Source organism: Rattus rattus, chromosome 1, assembly GCF_011064425.1.
Source record: "Rattus rattus isolate New Zealand chromosome 1, Rrattus_CSIRO_v1, whole genome shotgun sequence".
NCBI classification, from domain to species: domain Eukaryota; kingdom Metazoa; phylum Chordata; class Mammalia; order Rodentia; family Muridae; genus Rattus; species Rattus rattus.
In genome coordinates this window covers 54,850,290-54,875,190 of record NC_046154.1, presented here as the reverse complement: position 1 = coordinate 54,875,190, position 24,901 = coordinate 54,850,290, and the positions used below count along the sequence as shown (strand labels likewise).

The 24,901-nt window shown below is 46.7% G+C and overlaps 1 protein-coding gene across 1 annotated transcript; it reads left to right on the top strand.

Annotated features, from left to right (window-relative positions):
- The first annotated feature begins 1,509 nt into the window (after positions 1-1,509).
- Positions 1,510-2,918, top strand: Foxd3 (forkhead box D3). Its single transcript, XM_032889286.1, is given in 2 exon segments — positions 1,510-1,837; positions 1,840-2,918. Coding segments are annotated over 2 exon segments (1,407 nt in total).
- Positions 2,919-24,901: the final 21,983 nt, after the last annotated feature.

The following is a 24,901-nucleotide window of genomic DNA, read 5'->3' as shown; positions in this document are numbered from 1 at the left end:
AGCAGCAAAGGTAAGCCCACTCCCGCCAGTATGCCCTGGGACGCTGTGGTTCCTTGGAGGTCGTGCCAACTCCCCCCAGTTTTCCAACCCTCCCAGTCGGTGCACCACGTCTAATATTAAGGCCCAATTCCTCTTCCCCAACCCCCTCCACTTACCCAAGGCCGCTGCCAATGCCTGCTCCATTTCCAGCTCATTTTCGACTTTTTCTGTGCTAAGTCGTTTAACAACTCCAACAGCCAGTTATGGCGTCTTTGTTTATAGGTTCCCTGTTATTTTACGTCCTTTTTATTTCTCTACAACTATCTTAATAGGTTAATCGATAGCTATTCTCTGACCTCGGGAAACCCCAGCTGATGGTGGTGTGACCGTGCGAATATGAATATATATATATCATACACCGAGCCCAGAAAGCTAGAGTAAGACTTGAGTAGTTAGATTTGGGGGTGATGGGAGGCAGATCAGCAGATGTCTTTTCTCTGGAATAGCCCTGAAACAGGAGGGGGTCTGAGGCCTGATTAGCAAAAGGAAGCCGGATGTGTTCCCTTAATCCTTGAATCGAAAACAAAACCCCAAAGCAAATCAAAATAGTAAGTTTTTTCTTTAAAAAAAAAAATCACAACCTTGTTCTGCATTGCCAGTTGGTCTATATAATATTAGCAAAGAGGGGAGGGCAGAAAAATGCAGGGGGCGGAGAGGGCAGGGTGGTAAGGAGCCCTACGGTCGGGAGGACACTCTTAGGCCCACGCCCTCTCCACCCTCACCCACCCACACTCACGCCCTCCCTGAACCCGGCGCCCGGCTCCAGCGTGGGCAGGGGTCTCCCAACAGTCCAAAGAGCCCTCGGGGCCAGCGGGATGCTAGTGCCTAGTCGGTGAGGAGTTGCGCTTCTGTCGTCCCTTTGTTGACAATTCCCTGAACCAACTTGAGTTTGGCCAGCTCCACCGCGGCCCTGACGTCACGCGCGGTCACGTGGCCCCGCCTCCCTCTGGATCTTTAAGTAGAAAGTAATCTATCAGGCCAGTCCTTAAAACGGGACTTTCGACTACCCCGGCTTGGCTTCCCTGTCACCCCCCCTCCACCCCCGCGGTCGCCCCTGCCCGCGCCCTCCTGAGCTGCTTGGCGCCCGGCGTCCCGCGCTTGCCTGGACCGCTCCTGAACCCCACGCTCAAACCAGAGGTCGAGGAAGGCTGGTGAAGTGAGGGGGGTGAGGCGTGGAGAAACCTCCGGGGTCCTGAGCAGTAGCTGCCGCCTCGTAGGGAAGCGTCGACGACCGCAAGAGTTCGCGGAGCGCGGCTGCGGGCGGCGAAGCGCAGCGCCCGCACCGCGCGATGCCAGGCCTCCGGGTGTGAGCTGACCCGAGAGGGCCCCGAGCTACCTGTGCCCTCTCCTCCCGCTCAGCTTTCTTTCAGGGGGCGCCCGCACCCCCTTTCCCTGAGCTCCGCGGCCGCCCCTTACGGCCCTCCTCGCTCTCTGCTCGCTCCCGGCCGCCGCCACCAACCCCGCGGAGGGATGACCCTCTCCGGCAGCGGCAGCGCCAGCGATATGTCCGGCCAGACGGTGCTGACGGCCGAGGACGTGGACATCGATGTGGTGGGCGAGGGCGACGACGGGCTGGAGGAGAAGGACAGCGACGCGGGTTGCGACAGCCCCGCGGGGCCTCCGGACCTGCGCCTGGACGAGGCGGACGAAGGGCTACCGGCGAGCGCTCATCACGGCCAGTCTCAACCTCAAGCCCTGGCACTGCCCTCCGAGGCGACCGGGCCGGGGAACGACACGGGAGCGCCGGAGGCCGACGGCTGCAAGGGCGGCGAGGACGCGGTGACAGGCGGTGGTGGGCCGGCGCTGGCGGCGGGGCGACGGGAGGTCTGACCCCGAACAAGCCCAAGAACAGCCTGGTGAAGCCACCCTACTCTTACATCGCGCTCATCACCATGGCCATCCTGCAGAGCCCGCAGAAGAAGCTGACCCTGAGCGGCATCTGCGAGTTCATCAGCAACCGCTTCCCGTACTACCGGGAGAAGTTCCCCGCCTGGCAGAACAGCATCCGCCACAACCTGTCGCTCAACGACTGCTTCGTCAAGATCCCCCGCGAGCCGGGCAACCCGGGCAAGGGTAACTACTGGACCCTGGACCCCCAGTCCGAGGACATGTTCGACAACGGCAGCTTCCTGCGGCGCCGGAAGCGCTTCAAGCGCCACCAGCAGGAGCACCTGCGCGAGCAGACGGCGCTGATGATGCAGAGCTTCGGAGCCTACAGCCTGGCTGCGGCGGCGAGCGCAGGACCCTACGGCCGCCCCTACGGCCTGCACCCCGCGGCGGCGGCGGGCGCCTACTCGCATCCCGCGGCGGCGGCGGCGGCGGCGGCTGCCGCGGCGCTCCAGTACCCGTACGCGCTGCCTCCCGTGGCGCCCGTGCTGCCGCCCGCCGTGCCCCTGTTGCCCTCGGGCGAGCTGGGCCGCAAAGCGGCCGCCTTCGGCTCGCAGCTCGGTCCGAGCCTTCAGCTCCAGCTCAACACCCTGGGCGCCGCCGCGGCAGCCGCGGGCACGGCGGGCGCGGCGGGCACCACGTCGCTCATCAAGTCCGAGCCCAGTGCGCGGCCGTCGTTCAGCATTGAGAACATCATAGGCGCGGGACCCGCGGCGCCCGGGAGCTCGGCTGGGGGTGGCGGGAGCGCGGGCGGGGCCGGGGGTGGCGGGGGCAGTGGGGGCGGCGGCAGCGCCCAGTCCTTCCTGCGGCCGCCCGGGACTGTGCAGTCGGCTGCGCTCATGGCCACGCACCAGCCCCTGTCGCTGAGCCGGACGACTGCCACCATCGCGCCCATTCTGAGCGTGCCGCTGTCCGGACAGTTCCTGCAACCCGCAGCCTCAGCCGCAGCCGCTGCGGCAGCCGCAGTGCAAGCCAAGTGGCCCGCGCAATAGTGATGAGCTGGTGGCCGGGCCGGGCGGCGGCCTCTGGCAGCAGCCTGAGCTTCCAGGCTGTCCGCCCTTTCTGATCCTGGTCCATCAGCCCTGTTCCTGGTCCCTCTACCCAATCCTGGACTCTACAACCCGCCCCCGACTCCCCAACCACGACCAACAGCGGCCTCCATCCCCCTCGCTCACCTAAACTGGCGGAGCAAACTCAACTCGCTTCCGCTGGGAATAACTTTCCGTACAGGTAAAACTGATAACCGAATTTCCAAAAATGCACCCCGACGGCGCCTGTGCTCTCAGTACTGTGGGGGTGGGAGGGAAATTCTTTGTACATATTTGTATAAAAATCATTGACTTTCCTTTTGGGGTTTTTATTTTTTTAAGAAAAGAAAAAGCAATTCAGTAGATTTAGAGCTTTGAACTTTCATTTTTTTTGAAGGTTCACTCTCCGCAGTTTTATCTGAGAAAAAGAATGTATGAAGACGTTGGGAGATTTTAAATACAAGAAAATTTTTCAAAAAGGCGAAGTGTCATTGTATTATAAAAGTCTGTTTATATATGAATGAATATATATGGTATTCTAAATGTTATTCCATCGTGTTGTACACAATTTTGTAAATAAATTTTTAAAAATGCTCAGCCAAGTGTTTTAATTAGGTGTCTAGCAAAGGGCAAGATTTTACAATGGAATTTGTATTGTCTTCCCCCAGAAAAATCTAGCGGCCTTAAGTAATGACCTTTTCAAACTTGGCAAGTTCACAATTTGGGTGTAGTACTGTTTGAATTTGAGAATGGAAAGAGCGTAGCTAATTTAAATTATATTAATATGTGACTTTTCACATAAAGCCAGAAGAAGGATGCCAATCCCGTCCATATCAAGCGACTGGGAATGACTAGCGGCTCCTGCAAAGTAAGCTGTCATTAAAAATCTAAGCAACAGCAACTTGTTCATTTTAAAGAATATAGCCCCCCCCACCCCACCCTCACCTCCAAGGCAAGCTGACTTGGTCTTCTGAATTGTCCTTTCAAGAGCAAAATAACAAACGTCTTGTATTTTAGCATTTTAAACCTTGGGTTTTTGGAATTCCTTTCCACCCCTTAAGTGGAAATGCTAAATCCCATTGATTTTTAAATTCACATGGTATTTTAGCCTTTGCATTGGAATAGTATCTCCTTTACTGTGATAGGCAATAGATTTTAGGGTTTGTTTTTTTTTTTTTCCAGAAAAATACCAAGATCCCTCTTGTTTCCATTGCAGTTATCAACTCACATAACTAGACATCTAGAGGATTCCTGAAGCCATAACCCCTTCTTGAGCTTTTCAGAAGGCCAAGAAATTACAAAAATAAATACCCGTCTAAAAACAGGTACATGCTACCTACGCCCTTTTTCCTACCTTAACCAGATTAGGCCTTTTCTTTTTCATTCTTTCAGAGAGAGAGAAAGAGAGAGAGAGATCTAAGGTACGAATGGAAAATGTCCTTGTAGATTATTTTAGGCAAGCATTTCAGCTATTTCAATGTTTTTAGGTAAGGTAGAAATGAAACGTCTAGACGTAGGAGGTGTGTTGGGTCACCACCAGCGTATCCTCAAACGGCATCAATTCTAATTATTTTGTAATTAATTTAGCTGTTACAATTACTTAAGCGAAATCAGTTTTTAACTGCAGAATCATAGGTAGCCGCGATGTCAACTCCACCCTGCGAGCGTCTTGTCGGTAAAACCCCACAGTGTCGTGTCCACTCCTCGCTTCCCACTCGGAAACCGAGCCTTATTCTCGGCGGCCGGCGTGGGCTTGGGGGTCGCTCTGAAAGACACTTCCTCGCAAATACCGAGTCTGTTTTCCTGGTAAACGATAAACGTTATTGTGCCCTGCGTAAACATTCCGCCCAGAGCGGAGTCCTAAAATAAAACAGGCTGCTGGGGTGAGAGTTTTTAACTTGATAAACAAGGAGCCGATAATGAGCACTGGTGGAGAAGCTACTGTAACGTTCAGCGAGGAGAGCTTTCCTTCGGGCGGGTCCCTTCTAATCTCCTTTTACAAGGAAAACTAAACGGATCTAAATTGGTTTGTGCGTGGCAGCTATAAAAGTCACAAGTTGTTTCACAGTTGTGTCTGGCTAATCGGTTTTTACACAAACAGCAAATGGTACACGATTTGTGCAAACACACAGAGGTTACTTCTAAATTTAGCTGGCACCCCTGGGAAAAGAGAAAGGCAGGGCTTCTTGAATTCACTTTTAGCCTCAAGAAGCTGCTGATCCAAGGCTTCTAAATGACATTGGATAACAGGGGCCTCATTCCATCCCTGATCCTTTGTTACTTATAAAATTACTCGCTCATATTTCCGCGCATAGCAGCAATACCGGCCGAGCCTGAGCACGCAGCGTGTCACTCGGACACAAGCTGCCGCTTGAGCTCTGCAGGGCCTTTTCCAGCGATGCATTAGGCGGCGCGGTGGAGACCGCTGCAACTTTCCTTCCAGCCACTTTCGCTCAAACAACAAACAGCCACTTTCCCTTGTATTTGGAGGTTAGGAGGCCTCGTGCGCAAACGTCAGCAGCCAATGGATACCGAAAGTCCTGGTGTAATACCGGGAAAGTAGAGCCCAGTCATATTCTTGGAAAAGAATTAAGCTTAAGCTGTTTAAATGGTGAAGGTTTAGAGAAGACAGGGAAATGTTAAGCAAACAAACAAACAAACAAACAAACAAAAAGGTAGATAAATGTACTCAAGCTCTTAGTAGGGGGGAGCAAGCTTTAAACCCAGGTTGGATGTTTTTAGACACTTGTGATAAAAGGCGATGAAATCCCTCCAAAACTGGGATTTTAAAACAGTGCGATTGCCACCTGCTTTTTATTATAGCTTAAAAAAGAGAAATTTAAAGAAAGGAAGGGCATAAATAAAGGAAGCAGGTTGGGTATAAAAGGGAAGATGCTAGCCTTTTAGTTACACTCGGGTTTAAGCATTCCTGGCTTCCTCGGGGACGGATTTCCAGACAATCAATTCACTCTCAAAGCCTGGGGCTCCTAGTGTGACCTCAGGGTGGAGTTCCCGAGTAGGCCTTCACCCAGTCCCTTGCGGGAAAGCAGGGAGGATCCTGAAGGTTCAGAAAAAAAAATGTGGAATACTCGTACTAGCGGAGCAGAACTGTAGCTGCGATGGCGGATGTGGCCTGTAGGGGGCGACGAACAGATGGAAAACTCCCGAGCTGTTTTTGAAGATCCAACGCTAGACCCACAGCCCCCTCCCTCACCCGCTTCCCGGACCTCTTCCTAGCCAGGCTCTGAACCAACCCCCTGACACCATCTTTCATCTCAGGTCCTTGGAACTACCAGGTTGAATCTCTGAGAAGCTGCTTTCCTTGGCCCGTGTCCTGAAAGGGACAGGGTCTCGAGGCGAATTTGTCCTAGAAATTATGAAACAGTGAAATTTAGTGATGGAAAACACTGTCTCTGAAGCAATTAAGAATTACATTTGAAGTTATTTGCTTTACACGGCTTTATGGGAAGAACCTTGATAGCGAAGAGAGCATGTGTATGTGTGTGAAGGGGGGCGTTTTAAATGGAGTGCCTTGAGAAACTGACCTGAAGGGAATGTGACCTGAAAGAAAGCCAGCTACAGAGACATGAGTCTACACAACTCCACCTGTGTCCCAGGGGGTGCAGGCTGCAGCAGGGGCGGGGGTGGGGAGGCAGCAGGATGAGAGAGAGAAGGCATCCCAGTCAGGCATATCCTTTAACTTTAGTCAAGCGGCCTGTGTTTTGTTTTTATTAAATCTCTCCAATTGTTTGATTCGTGTCGTGTGTGTGTGTTGGGGGGTGTAATCTATGAATTGCTCCACGGTCTCGCCGGTCTCTCTCCTTTCCTCGCCCCCATGGTCTCTAGACAGAAACAATCCTGCTCTAAATATCGGTAGTGTTCTCCTTGGTTTTGAACCTTTCGATTTCATGTGTTCAAGAGTTTTCCAGGATGGGTCACAGAACCAGTCCTAGTCCCCTGTGGCAGCTCAGAGCGGCTTCTCCAAGAGTCCTGGACCACACCCTATGCCTTGGGAGGAGAGTGCCCACCCTCCCACCCGCACCGCTGAGTGGGTATTCCTGTCTGGCCTTGTAGTCTACTTTCCCACTAGTGGGTTTGCTTCCACTAACCCGGGCAAGTGGGGAAATCAAAGACCTCCGCTGACAGAAGCCCATTAGCTCCAGGGCTGGCCTCCGAGGTGAGTTAAAGATAATCACATCACAAAACCGCCTAAAAGACCACCCTCCTTCCCCGCCCTCCAACTCTTGGCTGGGTGGCACCTACAGCTAGCTTACTCTCCACCGCCGCCCCCTTCTCGAGTCCCTCCTCCGCAGCCCCCTTCTCTTAGGAATGTCCGAGCCATTCTTTGCTCTCTGGAGTAAAACTAGCCAAAAGAGGACTCTGTACCAAATATAATTTGAAAAGAAACGTAGGACGAGCACAACTATCCAGGTTTTATTTATCAACATGATGTTTTACATGGAATTCCCCTAAATTTTTCTAAGAATTATATTTTCCCTACATTTTGTGAAGAATTACATTAGTCCGCTTCCTCGATTTCATCCTAAAACCGATGCCGAAAGCTGCTTTCCCCAGGGGCCTTTGTGTTTCTGCATACAGTTCCATCCCTCCAGGGTGGGAACCATTTCCTTCCAAAGCCCACACCTAGAACACCGGCTTTACAGCAAGTGCCAAAGAGAGCCCTCTCCTTCCCACCTACAAAGCTCCAGAAGACTCCATGACTTGCCCAAAGTCAACCACCAGGTCAAGCTCTGTTCGTAGTCCCATGATGGGAACACATTCCTTACCCGGGAAGGACTGCGCCATCTGAGGAAAAGAAGACAGCCAGCCCTGGGACAAACGAAGGTGGGAGAGCTGGAGAAGAAAAAGCTAAGAGACCCGCAGGGGTATGGGCAGCTGCGGGAAGGCGTCAGACTTGAGCCTTGGGGCCTTCCCTCAATCCCGGGTGCCTTCCCTTAGCATCTCGGGGACCCGTGCCTTAGGTACCGCACTGAACTGCTCTGCCCGGACCGACGGCGGCTTGACCTTTCCCGGAGAATTAAGAGGGGAAAACGCAGGGACTTAGGCCAGAAGCTCTCTTGGCCGGTTTGGCCGGCAGCCCAGCCACATCGCTGCAGTGTCAGGAGTGAATGTCATCGGTGTCCAGCACCTGCTCTCTGGGCATCACCCACTACATCAACCTCGAGAGTTCCAGCTCCCCGAGCCTAGAAGTGTAAATGGGAGAAAGACCTGGACCGCGTTAGGAAGGCTACCCACTGTGAAGGAGGCTCGGAGAGGGCTACGCAATGGGCTGGGTGCTGCGTGGTCCAGCTGCGTGCACTCGGGAGGCAACCGATGGGAGGCAATTTTCCCCAGAGTTAACCTCGCAGCAGAAACCAGAAGCCGCAGCTGGGATCCCAGGTAAGTGACCACCTTAAGCCACGCTCGGCTGTGGCTGAGAACCTCAAGAAGAAGCACCCTCACTCCACCACGGCCCGCGCCTGTGCGGCCTGGAGGGACCCCGCATTAGTCCTGAGAAGCAACCTTTGGCTCCTTTTCTCTCAAGACTCCTCCCACTCCTCTCAACAGATGGTAGGCAAGACTCAAGTCTTCAAAAACACACCCTTTGCCCTTGTTACATCCTTTTCTGCAAAGGGTTCTGTCCTTTTCTGACCCGTTCACGGGGAATTTTGCACTAGTACAACCTCAGGTGCTAAGGTTTCTCTCTGCTCTCGGGCTCCACCCTCCTCCAGGAAGCCTTCCTCAACCTCCCAATTTAGGTTAGTGACTTCTTCTCTGAGGTCACCCGTGTGCACTAATAAATTAGCTATTCGTGCTCTCTGGTTCTCTGATGAACCCCTCACTACCTCACACTGCTGGGCACAAGGGGTTGGGGTTGGGGTGGGGGGACATTCAGATTAGAAGCATTTGACCTCAAGCATGGAAGGACTTGGAGATTCCGCGCTGATCAAATCAGGTCTTAAGAGTTGGAGGGACTGTTTTCTTTCCATCCTTTTCTCCGGGCCTTTTCTTTATAATAAATGCTTTTATAAACACCCTGTTAATTTTTTAGACGAAAAATTTTAAAAACCATTTATTAGAAATCTAAAACGTGTAAGACACGTAAGACACGTGAGCTGTTTATTGGATTTTCTGAGTATGTTTTTTTTCTGCCAAAGATTTCTTGCCTGGAATATCAGCTGCTACTTCTGCTCCCATGTGATGGGAGCCCCCTCCGACTGCGTGTTTCAGTCAGTGGGTGCTTCAGCGTTCGTTCTGAAAAGAAAGCCACTACCTCACACAGTAGTCCTTCAGATTTAGGGCATCCTTACTTGAAAGTCTTTGTTTCAAAAGATTATTTCCCTGGGAAAGGATAATAGCTTTGAGAGCTCTTTGCACAAGTTTTTATAGGAAAGATGGTCCTAGTATATGTTGAGATTCTTTATCTAGAAAAACAAAGAATCCATTGTGGTTTGGCAGCTACAGTAAAACCAGGAGTGGGGGTGGGGAGGATGGGGGTTGTCCCAGTATGGTCTGGGAACCTTTCTCCAAGGATCCCTGTGGATACCACCTTACCTGGGGTTGAATGCAGACCACAAAGGTGACAAGCCTCACAGAATAGTTGCTAGCATTTTGTGCCTCACTACCTTCAGATAAAAAATATTATTAGAGAGTTCAATAGGGCTGGAGAGATGGTTCAGCAGTAAGAGCACCAGCTGCTCTTCCAGGGGACCCAAGTTACACTCCCAGCACACACATGGCAGCTCAGGACCATCTACACCTTCAGTTCCAGAGAATGCAAGGCCCTCTTCTGGTTTCTGCTGGCACCAGGCACACACATGGTAAACATACATGCATGCATACATACATACATACATACATATATACGTACAGACAGACCAAACACACATACACATAAAATAAAAATGTAAAAAGAAGGTTAAATAAATTGCTCTTTCATTTCGTGTCCCTGGCATAAAAGTCATCTTTCAGAGCCAGGTGTGGTGGTACATGCGTGTAATGCCAGCACCCAAGAGGGACATTGGGATCAAGAATACAAGATCAACCTCATACCTATATGTTCAAGCTCAACCTTGTTTATTTGAGAACCTGTATCACATCACTCCCTAAAGTCATCTCTTACTTGCAACTCACGAAAGCCATTTGACTTACGAAAGTAGGAACTAAGATGTCTTTAGAAGATATTCATTCCTGTCATTTAATATGAGCAAAGGAAAAATCTCATATTATCTGGTCATAACTTTCCAACTGGGTCCAGCCAATGTGAGTGAGTGGGAATCATTTGATAGAGGTTCTTACAAATGTATATCTCGGTTTGTGTGGTCCCGATTAATCTTAGCCTTGTATGGCTCTGCCAGCTTCCTTCCCTTGCAGAGTCCAGCACTTCCCACATGTGAGTGTTGGCTACTGGGATCCCAGCTAGGGTGAAACATGTGCTTTACTGATGGTACAACACCCGGAATTGGGAGTTTCTCTTGCTATTAGGGAACAATGCAAGAAGTGATAGACTGGATTAAAAGACATGATTAATTTCCAGCCCTAGTCTTGACATTGAACTTCAAAGTACTTGATGGACTCCATATTTGCTGTAGTAGAGAGCTCTATATATTTTTAAATTTAGTTTGTGTGTGTGTGTGTGGTGTGTACATATGTGTGTGTAGTGCTGTGTGTGCATGTGCTTGTGTGGGAGTGCATAGATGTGTGGTTAGTCTCTCTATGTGTGTGTATGTGTGTATGAATATGGTCAGTGTGTGTGTGTGTGTGTGTGTGTGTGTGTGTGTGTGTGTGTGTAAGTGAGAAAGTGATTTACCAAGCAGCACCACAGAGTAAATTGTTTTACATTTGTTAAATTGTGAGAACACAAAAATGATATGTAACTCAAACAGATGGGGAAGAATGAAGTGACAGGAGACACACATGCCATGTGCATGTATGGCACTGAGAGGACAACTTTGTGGAGTTGGTTCTCCCTTTCCACCTCTGCTGTGTTTCTGGGCAAGCATTCTTACCACATAAGCTGTCTTGCCAGCCCTGAAGACTACCATTGAAGATTTAGCCGAAAGACAGAAATTATAGTATAATAACTATCATTTCAATTTTTTTAAACTTTTCGAGTAACTGTTTAAAAATTTAAAGATTTTTTTAAACTTTGATTTCACTTTTGTCTTGATTTAAGATATCTGTCATCCTAAGCCATCTGTCATTCAAATCTCTGTGCAGACATTGCTAATATATACATTAGGAAACTGAGTATCCCTTCTCCCACCCAGAAGGCCCTGTGCAAAGACGTGGTTAGTGAAGCTACCTTCCACTTTGGGAAGCATTATTCGGGTGTAGCTTATTCAGTTTACAAATTTAATAGGTTGCTGCTTTTTTCTGTTGCCTTAAAATATTCTTACATTAAAGGAGATGAAATTTAGGAAGCCGTTTTATTAAATTTATTAATTATAAGAGTTAAAAGGCATCATCGGAGAGATATCTACTGTGTTTTAAGTTGTTTTCTTTGCCAGTAGGGGTTTCTTAGTTGAAATACAGAAAAAGGCTAGAAAAAGTGTGGGCTTTGGATTTAAAGGTCTTGTCAAATCTTGATAGTCTCTCTCTTTCCCTCTCTCTTGACAGGCAGGGGGATCTCTCTGTAGCCTGATGTGACTTTGAACTGTGATAACTGTCCAGCCTCAGTCTCCAGTGCTGGGATTGTAGGTTTCCCCCACAACGGCCTGGCTCGCTGGTGTCTTCGTATGTGGTGCTTCATCACAGTTAGCGAGCCCCTCCATTTCTGGTTCCTTGTTTGTAAAACAAGAACCAGAACTCAAAGATTTACTTTGATGAATCTGGCAGGCTTAACGATGGTGACAGCTCGCTGCTCCGAGGTTTTGCTGATCTTATCGTGCCCACGTTTTTATGAGGCCACCTTTATTTTTTTTCCCTCTGATAACATATACCAAATAGTTGTCACATTTCATATTTAAAAATGAAGTTGCTGGGACCACTGTCTTCCCCATCCGTTTGAGTTAGGTATTATTTTTGTGTTCTCACCACTTAACAAATGTGAAGCAATTCACTCTGTGGTGCTGCTTGGTAAATCACTTTCTCACTTTCAAGATATTTTTCAGTCTTGTGGATGAGAGGTCCTGACAATAGTCATTAAAGATATGATAGCGCTTTCCACAAGCACAAGGACACACGCCTATGTCTCTTTGCCGAGCTCTGGTCTGGGTAGACTAATTTTGACATTCTTTTCTTCCGTGTCTACCCTGAAATTTCACTAGAGGAAGTTACTTCCTGCCGAGACTGGATCTGATTAGGCCAAAGTCCCAGTGCTGGCTTACAGAAACCATCTTGGCCATCTAACCGTCTAGTGACACAGTACAATGAGCTAGAAGTGAACTGACACTGTTGGGTGTGGTGACACACACTTGTAGTGGCGGAGGTGGCAGGAGGCAAGAGGATCGCCATGGGTTTGAAGTCTGCCTAGGCTCAGAGCAACAGGCTGCTCAAAAACAAAGAAGGCCCTGGAGCTCAGTGGGTAGAGTGCTTGCCCGGCATGGGCAGAAGACTCCAGATTTCATCGTGAGCACTGCATAAAACATTGTGGTAATGTACTAGAAAGTAGAGGCCGGAGGGTGTGGTCAGGGTCAGGCTAGTGTGGTGGCTGTAAAAGCACTTGCCAGAGAATCCTGCAGACCTAACTTCTATATTCCCAGAATTCACAGCTGAAGAAAAGCGCAGACTTTCAAAACTTATGGTGCACACACACACACACACACACACACACACACACACACACACACACACACTAATAATAGTAAGTTAAAAAACACACAGAGATAGCAAGAGCTCTGTATCTAGTCTCAACTCTCCCATGCCTTTACAGTGCGAGTTTCTCACTTCCAGAAGTGCTGTCTTTGTGCTGAAGTATGTTCTCTTTATTTTATAGCTTGGTGTCTAAATAGGAGACCCCCCTACAGTTAGATCTCAAACACTGGAAGTGTGCATCACAAGGGCAGATTGAAGGGATTTTTGTGGCTATTGTTTTTGTTTTATTGAAGATATATTTTCCATACCATGTATTATGGTTATGGTTTTCCCACTCTCTACTCCTCCTAGTTCCTGCCCCACTTCCTTCTCATCTGGATCCAACCCCTTTTGGTCTCTTGCCGGAAAACAAACTGGCCTCCAGGGGGTTATAATAAGATACAATAAAATGAACAAACTGGAATAGGACCAAACAAACAAACTGGTCAGAAAGCCCAAGAAATCGATATAGATGGAGAGACCCTCTCATTCACACATTCAAGAATTCCAGGGGTTGGGGATTTAGCTCAGTGGGAGAGCCCTTGCCTAGGAAGCGCAAGGCCCTGGGTTCGATCCCCAGCTCCAAAAAAAAAAAAAAAAACAAACAAACAAAAAAAAAAAGAATTCCATAAAAAGACAAAACCAGAAGCATTTGCATAATAATATATGCACAATTGTGGGGTTAAAAATTAAAGTTAAAAAAATTTTAAAAGCACCCCCAGGGGCTGGAGAGACGGCTCAGTGGCTGAGAGCACTGACTGCTCTTCCAGAGGTCCTGAGTTCAATTCCCAGCAACTACAGTGTACTCATGTAAATAAAAATAAATATTTAAAAAAAAACCACCCCAAAACAACAGACATTAATGGAAAAAAAGTAAAAAGGAAAGGAAAGGCCATGACTCCTCCTTGATATGGTGGAGGAGAAAGTTTATTATAGATACATGGGAGAGCACAGCCAGAGGCAGACACATATGGGTGAGTCCAGGGTGGTCACAACCCTGAACCATGTAGGGAAAGGGGAAGGAGAAAAGAGAGAGGAGAACCAAGTACATCAGCCAGGAGGCCAAAGATACAAAAAGGGGTAGGTTACCAAAATGTCTGGATTATACAGGGAAGAGCCTTTGAGGGAAAGCCCAGCCCAGCCTCTAGGCTAAAGAATTCAGGGTGAGGATGGGGCATGCCAACCATATCCTGTAACAGGTAGGCACTGAAGGATGCTGGGAAAACCTGGTGCCCAGGTCTGCTTTGATATGTTAAGTAGGCACCTCAGCTGCTTGTCTCCAGATCTAAAACTTAACAGTTATGAGACAAGTCTGTCTGTGGGTCTCTCTGTATTTGTTCCCTGCCGGAGGAAGCTTCTATGGTGACTGCAGAAGAAGGCAGTGATCTGTGAGTATGGCAGTATGTCATTGTGATGGGGTGATACAATGGAGAGGTTCCTCCATCCTATATGCTTGCTGAGGCCACTCCAGGCTTAACTAGGATCTGATCTCCTCGATGGAGAATCCCATGGAAAACCACCTAACTCTATTCTAGGAACCCAAGGTCAGAGAGTCCTCGCTAACTTAACTTAGCCTTTTTAAAACTGTGCAGAGCCTCCTCCAGCTAACGACTGATCTAAGCTTCTGCTATAACCACTTGCTTTAAACTGCTTGCTCTACAGCCACCAGGACAAGGTCTCTGCCTTTAAACGCCTCTTCTTCTGGTCAATGGAGGCCACACCTAGGTCCCCAAACATTTGAGTGGACTCCCAGCCATCTGGAGTAAAGGTGTCCAATTGGCATCAGGTTCTTTCTCACCCAAGCACCATTGGGTATGGGTTTCGTCTCATGGAATGGCTTAAATCAAACCAGATGTAGGCTGGTTTCTCTGGCACACTTTGTGCCGCCATTGCACTAGCATATCCTGCAGGCAGCTCACCACTGTAGGGGGAAGGCTTTGTGTTTGCAATGGCTAGAATACCTTGTGGTACCAAGAACATTAACTAGTAGGGGTGAAGGCTCTAGGTAGGCACCAGCTTGACTTCTCCATGTTTAATGAGTTGTGTAGGTGTTGTCTTTCAACAATAGAGCCTTGCTCTGGGCTGGTGGAGAGCAGCCCATAGCCTTTGTAACATCTTGGATTGTTTAGAGGTTCCCACGGGACCACTTTGGCCAGAAACTCAATGAAATGTAACCATTCCTGATACTGAAGCTTCATTTGTTAATAAAAGATGTCACATTGAGGCTTTATCTCCCTTGTTACTTGGAGATTTTATTGAGAACATCTTCAGATATGTATTTAATTTAGGAAGCTTCTACTGTATTAGATGTCCATATGACCCCTCAAATGACTCTTAATTTTAGCTGTCCCTTCCCCATCTCCCTCATCTCTTCCCATCCCAGTCCATCAATACTATCTACTCTATTCCCCTTTCCTAAGGAGACCTGTCCCTTCCTCATCCCCAGTCCTTTACTCTATACTTAATCTCTGTGGTTCTCCACAGTAGTTTGCTTATCTCTGATATAAGAGCTAACATCCACATGTAAGTAAATGCATTCCTTTTCTGTCTTTCTGAGTCTGGTTTACCTCACGTAGGATGATTTTTTTCTAGTTCCATCTATTTTACCTATGAATTTTATGATATTTTGATGGCAGAGTGATATGCTATTTTGGAAATGTACCAGCTTTTCTTTATCTATTCATCTGTTGATAGATGTCTAGGTTGTTTCCAGTTCCTGGCTGTTATGAGTAGATCAGCAATGAACATTGTTGAGCAAATGTCTCTCTGCTGTAAAATGAAACATCCTTGAGTACATACCCAGAGAGGTATAGCTAGATTTTGAGGAAGATTGACTCTCACCTTCCTGAGGAACTGCTACACTGTTTTCCATAATGGGTGTACAAGTTTGCACTCCTACCACCAATGAATGAATGAGTGTTCATTTCTTACTCTGCATCCTCACCACTTGTGTTTGTTTGTTTTAAATTTTATGTGCATTGGTGTTTTGCCTGCTTGTATGTCTGTATGTGAGGGTGTCAGATCTTTGAGTTACTGAAAGTTGTGAGCTGCCATGTGGGTGCTGGGAACTGAACCTGGGTCCTCTGGAAGAGCAGTCAGTGCTCTGGACACTGAGCCATTTCTCCAGCCATGTTACTTGTGTTTTTGGTATTAACCACTCTGACAGGTGTAAGATGAAATCTCAAAGTGGTTTTAATTTGCATCTCTCTGATGACTAGAGATGTGGAATATTTCTCTAAGTGAGTCCCAGCCATTTGAGTGTCCTCTTCTGAAAATTCTCTGTTCAAATCTGTACCCCATCTGTGTTATTTGTTTACTGGGTATCCAGTGTTTTGAGTTATTTATATATTTCAGATATTAAACCTCTATTGGATGTGTAGTAAAAATATTTCCCATTCTGTAAATTTTACTGTATTTATTTTTTACCATTTGTTTACTTTGGAATCTTAAGTCATTCGTGAGATGTAATTTCCATCATGACACCTGGCCCATCAGGGTTGCTCTGCAGTCAAATGGTATAAAACACAGTTTGGAGGCTGGAGTGATGGTTCAGTGGTTAAGAGACTGATTGCTCTTCCAGAGGTCCTGAGTTCAATTCCCAGCAACTCCATAGTAGCTCACAATTATCTGTAATGGCCTTCTTCTGGTGTGTCTGAAAACAGCTACAGTGTACTCACATATATAATATAAATACATAAATATTAAACAAAGAAAGGAAGGAAGGAAGAAAGGAAGGAAGGAAGGAAGGAAGGAAGGAAGGAAGGCCATATTGTGAAATGTAATTTGTTTCTGTTCCCTGGTTAGAGCTTAGCTGGAAAGCCAGTCACATGACTTTACTCTTCTTTTGTGTTTTCATAGAGAAAGTTCACAGAGTAGAGCATAGAACACCCACTGAATGATGATGGAGAGTAAGCACTAAGATCCATTAAATACCACATGCCAAAAAATGCTCCCTATGTGCATTCTCAGTGAGGTGTTCCCTTGGGAAATAGATTCCTCTTAGATTTTGTTTTGTTTTGTTTGAGGTAGGTCTTGCATACATATCCCTGGCTAACCCAGAACTCTCTGTGTAGACTAGGCTGTCCTCAAACCTATTGTAATACTCCAGCTCCTGACTTCTGAGTGTTAGGATTATAGGCACACATTCTAACACCTGACTTCCTCTTCGATTTTCTATTCTCAAGATGGTCCCATAGGTACTTCAGTTTTAAATAATGTTTGAGTGCATTTGTGTGTGAGAGTGTGTGTGTGTGTGTGTGTGTGTTTAATTTGTACAAAGTAGAGCTAAGAAGCAGTAAATAAGGCTGGATGTGGTTGCTTTCATATGTAATTCCAGGATGAAGCAGGAGGATCAAATTTGAGGCTAGCCAGAACTATACAACATTGGGTCTCAAACAAACAAAAAATTGAAAATAATAATAATAAAGCCAGGCATGTTATCACATGCCTATTATCCTAGCACCCCAGGGGCAGGCAGAGGTAGGAGGAAGACAACAGGTTCTGAGTCAGCCTAGTGTGCATACTGAATTCTGGACTAGCCAGAGGTAAAAAACAACAGTAAAAAAAGTACATGACGAGAGCATACTCGTTTCCCTGGAGACGACTCTTCATCAGAGGGTACATGAGCTTTTTCTCTACTCTTGATTGACCTCATTCCTGAGTGACCTGGTTGATGGTGAATTAGGCAGCAGGAAGTGTTTCTGGATGATCTTTTCCTGTACATCTTGGCTGCCCCTCTTCACAGAGAACAAATGTATATCAGTCTGTGGTACTGTGACCCCAGCAGAGCAAACTCTTGCTTGTGAGTAACTCTCTGTCTAGTGCTCACTGCTTTGGAAGGTCCTTAGGTCCTTAGACCAGTCAGTGCTAACATGTCTACTTGGTTGCATATTCTTCCAATTGTCTTTTACAGGAAACAAGCTAACTTAAGAAAAATGAGTGACACCTGTGCCTACTTCTCAATGGCATCCTCCTGTGGAAGCACAAGAGAAGGCATATGAAGGTGGATGGGCCTAGGAAGCATCACAAGAGAGGACAGAATCACTGTCCAGGACCAAGACAGCTGGATTTCAAGTTCTGGCTCAGCTATCTTTTGGCTGTGTTGTCTCATGTAAAGTGATAACAGGCTGAGGGTGTAGTCTGAGGATGGGAAAAGTGTTACATTCAGCTTCTCATTTCCCACCCGAATTTTGCCAAGTGTTTTTGCTTCTTTGAAGAGCTATACCTTGAAGAGACAGGCGTGGAAGCTCACACTGCAATCCCTGAACTCGGGGAAGTGAAAAAGTTGAGGCAGGAGGATCTGGACTTTGTAGAGTTCGATGTGGGCTTACATGGTGAAAGACTGTGTTAAACAATCCCACTTTTCCTGTGTTGAAATCCTAACCCACAAGGTGACAATAGCAGGAGGCATGACCTTCGGCAGATCAGTGGCTCCTGAGAGCAGGTGAAGAGGATCAGTGCTCTTCTTGCTTGACTCTACTAAGCATTTCACCTTGTGTATGTAGATAAAATGGCCTTGTTATACAACTTAGGTATATACTATAAAGGTAACATTTTAAAATACAGCCGGAGGGAAGGTTCAGAGTAAAGTGCTCACTCTTCTTACAGATGACCCAGGTTCAGTTTCTAGAAACCATACTGGCAGCTCACAACCATCCACAAGTACCGTCTTGGGGCATATAAGTCCATATAGACAAATACTCAATTCATATAGAATTAAATAATTTTTAAAAAATTAATTAAGCCAGAAAAGGTGGCACATTTAATCCCAGCACTTGAGAGGCAAAAGCTGGTGGATCTCTGTGAGTTTGAGGCCAGCCTAGACTACAGAGAGAGTTCCAGGACAGGCAGGGCTACCCAGAGAAACTCTGTCTCAAAAAATGAAGTAATAATAATAATAATAATAATAATAATAATAAGAAGAAGAAGAAGAAGAAGAAGAAGAAGAAGAAGGAGAAAAGGAAAGAAGGAAGGAAGGAAAGAGGATTTCTCAGAGAAATCGCTTAGCGCTCCTGCCTTCTGAGGCCACCGTGAGCAGATGGCCATGTTCGAGGAAGTTATTTCTCACACTGAGTCTATCTCAGGAACAGGCTTTCTCCCTCCAGAACTATAGGAATGTATTTCTGTAGTTGATAGAGTCCAAAATGTTGTAAAACCCAAGTAGACAAAAGCATCTCCTTTAAAAACACAGATCTTTAGCAAGTATGGAGGTTCATGCTAGCAATCCCAGCACTGGGGAAGCTGAAACCATGGGCTACAGTGTGAGGTCTTGTGCAAACAAAGGGAGCTGGGTGTGGTGCCCGCCTTAATCCCAGTACTCACAAGGTACAGGTATGGTAGGTGGAGCTCTGTGGGTTTGAGGACAGCCTGGTCTACACAGCTTGTTCCAGGACAACCAGAAAGTCAGGATGGGAGAGGGGGAAACAATGATGGCCTGAGTTTGACCCCAGGATCTACTCCTACAAGTTGTCCTATGACCTTCATTCATGCATCCTTACAAGCTCCCCTGGGGGTGTGTATGCATACACAATAAGTGGATATAATAAAAATTATAACAATAGGTTAGATTTTCCTCTTTTATTTAAAAAAACGATTTATTTATTATTTTATGTGAGTACACTGTAGCTATTTTCATACACACCAGAAGAGGGCATCGGATCTCATTACAGATGGCTGTGAGCCACCGTGTGGTTGCTAAGAATTGAACTCAAGGCCTTTGGAAGAGCAGTTAGTGCTCTTAACTGCTAAGCATCTCTCCAGTCCTAGACTTTCCTCTACTTGCCGCGGTCTGCACAAATGGAAGGCACAGTAACTTTCTGTGAGGACACTCTTACTTTGGTGGCCATGGCTCATTGTCTCATCTTGGTCATTTGGTCCCTAAATGCTGTCCCTAAATGCTGTGGTATGGAGGGGGAGGGTGGAGGGAGGCAGAAATATCCAAGTGACACTTAGGCTGTAAAACAGCCTGGGAATATTCTAGGACAATTATTTAGCTGTGCAAAATTTTATACACAGGAAACGTGAAAATATTTTGTGGCAAGAACTTTCTGTCCTCAACAAGCTACCATTAACATCTGGATATGTTTGCCACATGACCGCCTTTCTCTGTTCTGTCTTTCAGACCATCTCACTTTACAAATTACAATGGGGAAGTAAGACCTTGCTGCCTACTTTTGTTTTATTTTGTTTCTTGAGCCAGGGTTTTGTTTGTTTTGTTTTGCTTGCTTTTGTTTTGCCTTTCTTTGTTTTTTGAAACAGAGTCTCACTCTGTAGTTCTAGTTCACCTGGAACTCACAGAGATTCACCTGCCTCTGCCTCCCAGATGTTGGGATTAAAGGCATTGCACACAGCCTCCTGCTGCAATATTTGAAATGCTAACTTTGCTCTCCTTCCCTCCCTTCCTCCCCTTCTTCCCTCCTTCCTCCCTCCCTCCTTCCCTTAATTCTTGGAATACTTAGAATGCCAGTGCCTCTGAAGGACATTTGTTGCTAGCTTTTGATTCTCACAGAGATTTCCTGTGATCTCTCTAGTTCTCTGAGAGTCAGAAGCACAATGGCAATTGGACCTGCCTGGCTCAAAAGACCTCCCACCCACTAGTCATATAATCCATACAACGTCTCTTGGAATCAATGTCCTCCGGAATAGTCTGAAGAAACACCAGTTTCAATAAATTATAGTTGTTCTCCTTAGTCATAAGATTCTGCTTGCAATTATCCCTGAAGTTTATAAAAATAACAAACAATATCTGTGTGTGGTGGCACAGTCCTTTAAGCCCAGGACTTAGAAGGTAGAGGCAAACAGATCTTGTGAGATCGAGACCAACCTGGTCTACATCTTAAGAAACAGAACGCTAATGGGCCCGACCTTGTGTGAATCTGCTGCTTATAATCACAGGCTTTGAGAGTTCAAGAGATCAGTTCTGTGTCATGCCCCTAGGACAGTGTTCAACAGCACTTCCTTCTTTCTTCAGTGCTCCCTGAGATGTGGTGAGAGTGATACGGATGCCTCGTTCAGGGCTGAGCACTCAACAGTCATTTATACTCATCACTTTGACCAGTTTTGAGTTTCTTCAGTAACAGCTATCCGCAGCAAATGAAGACTCCTTGACCAAAGTTCTTAGTAGCAGTAATCTGTGGGCACAAACAAGTGTTTAAATGGCAATTTGACAGCCACATTGTATTCAGTTAGACAAGAAGAAGAAGAAGAGGAAGAAGAAGAAGAAGAAGAAGAAGAAGAAGAAGAAGAAGAAGAAGAAGAAGAAGAAGAACAACAACAACAACAACAACAACAACAACAACAACAACAACAACAACAACGAAAAGTAGCAAATCACACAAAGAAAGATGGAGAGATGACTCCGTGGTTAAGAGCACTGACAGCTCTTCCAGAGGTCCTGAGTTCAATTCTCAGCAACCACATTGTGGCTCACAACCATCTGTAATGGGATCTGATGCCCTCTTCTGGTGTGTCTGAAGACAGCAACAGTGTACCCACATACATGAAATAAATGAATAAATTTTTTTAAAGGAAAATGTTAGTCCCATACAATATTAAAAACAAAGCTGGATGAGGTGATGCGTGCCTTTAATCCCAGCACTCTGGAGACAAAGGCAGGTGGATCTCTTTGAGTTTGAGGCCAGACTGGTCTACAAAGTGAATCCAGGACAGCCAGGTCTATTACACAGAGAAACCCTGTCTTGAAAAACTAACCTCCCCCATTTATCCCCCACAAACGAGTCCTTTATTTGGATCCATTACCATTGTCTCAAAAAGACCAGTGTTGGATACAGAGGTGTGAATGGGAGCTACTTTCTCAGGTACCTCTGTGCTAGCCAGTCATTCTCTATGAGCTGTCTAACACCTTCACCCTAAGGTGCTGTCTCCAGGGTAACATGCATCTCTCCACCTCCGAGAGGCAAGATGGGACTCATTCTTCCTGCTCTGACAACCCCAGGGCAAGAGAGAGCTTTCTCCTGGTGAGTGCACAGACTGCTCAAGTCGGACAGTCTGGACCAGTGCTCCATCTGGACACCTCTGACACGGATGACATTGGGCTGAAAGGGCCCTGGGCTAGCCCAGTCTCTAACTCCAATATACCTTCATGCAGGAGAGCAATGCAGGTTTTCTGGAGGGGATTGCTGCCCATTCCAGGAATAAGCATAGTCCTTTTCACCCTCCCTGCTGTCAAGTATAACTTCAACAAGCTTTCCTTCAGGCTTAAATGAGCCCAGGATCTCACAAGCACTGGACTTGGCCCTCTACCAATTAAGTGTCTCTTGGGAGCTTTGACCCAAACCTGGTTGTGTTTGTTTTTCAGTGACCTAGACAGACTCCTTTGTCTTATTTTGTTTTTCTCAGCAGTCTTGAGTGCTTTAGCACAATAGGGACCTGATATACAAGTCAATCTAAATCATTCAGATCCACCTGAGCCTTTCTCCGCTCATAAAGATTAAGTCCCACCTAGCAACTCCACAAAGCTCTGAGCAAGATGGCTCAGTAGGTGTGGCCACTTGACAAAGGTTGATGACTTGAGTTTAATTCCAAGAAAGGGAAGCAACTTCTGCAGGTCGTCCTTTGACCTCCACACGTGACATGGCACACATGCACACACACACTCACACTTGCGCACACATTCACACATACACTCACTCACACACATGTGCACACTTGTCGGTGATCGCACACACAATCAGCAAACAGATGTAAAAATTTTTTAAATTTGATGGTTATTGCATTAAATCTATTTATACATTTTGATAGTACAGCTGTTTTCGTGATATTAATTCTGCCAGTCTTGGATCATGGAAAGTCTTTCAAAGATCTGGATCTTCGAGTTTGTTTTCAAGATTTATTTGTGTGTGTGTGTGTGTGTGTGTGTGTGTGTGTGTGTGTGGTACTTGTGTGTGCATGTCATGTGTGTTCAAGTGCCCATAGAAGCTAGAATAGGGGATTGGATTCCTTGGAGCTAGAACTACAGGGGGTTGTGAGTCACTGATATGGGTGCTGGGTAATGTGTTTATAAAAAGATAAAGAGAGGAAGCATATGTTCTGTGGAGGTGTGGGGAGGTATGGGAGAATCGGTGCCTCAGCCGGCTCATGTTAAGGCGTCCCTTTTCCTGAGGGACCAGCAAAGTTACTCAGGGCATGGGGAGGGGAGTTAAGAGGGTAGTAGGGGCAGAGAAAGGCAGGCACACACACACACACACACACACACACACACACACACACACACACACATACAGAGAGAGGGAGAGAGAGAGGAGGAGCACGTGGAGGGGGGGAGGGGAATAGGGAGAGAAGGGACAAAGGGGAAAGAGGGCAAGAGAGCAAGAGAGGAGAACAAGAGAGTGAGTAGGGGACAAGCAGCCCCCTTTTGAGTGCCAGGCACATCTAGCTGTTGCCAGGTAACTATAGGGCAGAGCTTAGACAGAATGCTAACACTGGGAACTGAGTTTGGGTACCCTCAAAGAGCAGCAGATGCTCTTGATTGATGCGTCATTACTCCACCCTGGTTTCATTTTTGGATGTCTTGAAGTTTTCATTGCATCCACCTCTCACTTCTTTGGTTAGGCTTATTCCAGGTTTTCCCCTATTGTTTTTTTTTTTTTTTATAAGAGTGCATTGTTAGTGTATACAGCTTCTCCTCCTCTTCCTCCTCTTCTTTAATAAACACATATGTTGACTGTATCCTGAAACTTTAATGTGTTTATCAAATCTAAGGGTTTTCTAGGAGATTCTATAGGAATTTTTTGCTTGTTTTGTTTTGTTTTTGAGTCAGAGTCTCACTATGTAGACCAGGCCTCATACTCACAGAGATCTTCCTCCTGAGTCTGGGATTAAAGGGTTTCTTCACCACACCCAGCACCTATAGGGTCTTTTAATTATTTGTAGTTTCTGTAGCTAAGACATTAAGCACTATATTGAATAAGAGAGTGAAGTGCAGGTACCACTTAAAAGTGGGAAACTATAGCCCTCAGCCCCTTTCTGGGACGACTCCAAAGAATACTGATGAAGGAAAATTGTCATGTGGGGGCAGAACTGTAATCACTCCACATTCATACATTTTTCTTGGAAGGGAAGATGGCCAGATGTGTGATTGTATACTGATACGTGACTGTAGTCAATGCTTTGGCTGGGTGGTCAGGGCTCATGGTTGGAAAACTGGTGAGAAAGACATTTGAGGAAGAAATGTGTGGATAGCTCTCTCCAAGCGGGAGAAGCATGTGAAGATCCTTGCGTTCCACGTGAATGCTCATCAAAAGATGACTTCAGCAGAGGAGGAGTTCAGTAATCAAGCAGATATGGAAACCTGACTCTTCTCCCAGTCATCCTTGTCACTGCCAGTGAGCCCATGATCAGAGTGGCCATGGTGGCAGAGATAGAGATTCCACATGGGCCTCATGACATAGACTTCCAATCACCAGCGGGCTACCGCTGCTCCTGAGTACCAGACTGACCAGCAGCAGAGACCAACACAGAGCCCCTGATATAGCACAATTCTCCAGGATGACCAGCCAGTGACCTGGTAGCAGGTTGACTACCAGTCCTTCTGTGTGTGGAAAACCCTGTTACCTGCCACTTCGAACTCCTTCTGAAGTCCTTCCTTCTCCTCTTCTGCATAGACCCCTGAGCTTTGAGGGAATTATAGTAGGCCTGCTAACTAACGGGGAGAGGGGAGGGAATAGGAAGAGAAGGGACAAGGGGAAGAGGGAAGAGAGGATGTATATTGTCTTAGTTGTTCATGTTTATGTTTTTGCAATGGGATCTAGGCATCTGGAGTTAGAACATTTGAAGTGTTCTTGGTATAGATATCTGGTCTGGTCTTTGTTGGGTGAGTGTTCCCTACTTGGCTGCTGTTGTCTACTCTGGGACTTAGCCAAGTGTGTCAGCTGTAGCTCTGGGTAGAGAATGGTTCTGCAGGTCATCAGGAATCACAATGGAATGGAGATGGCCTAGCAAAAAAGGCTAAAGGCAGAGTGGAGAAGTACTGGGGGGAGGGGGCTGTGGCCCCCATCAAAACACTATTCTCTTTACTTGAGATATATCTTTATTTTTATTTTCTGTGTGTGAGTGTTTGTCTGCATGTATATGTGTGCACTATGCTAGCACCTGGTATCCACAGAGGCCAGAAGAGGATGTTGAACCCCTGTAAC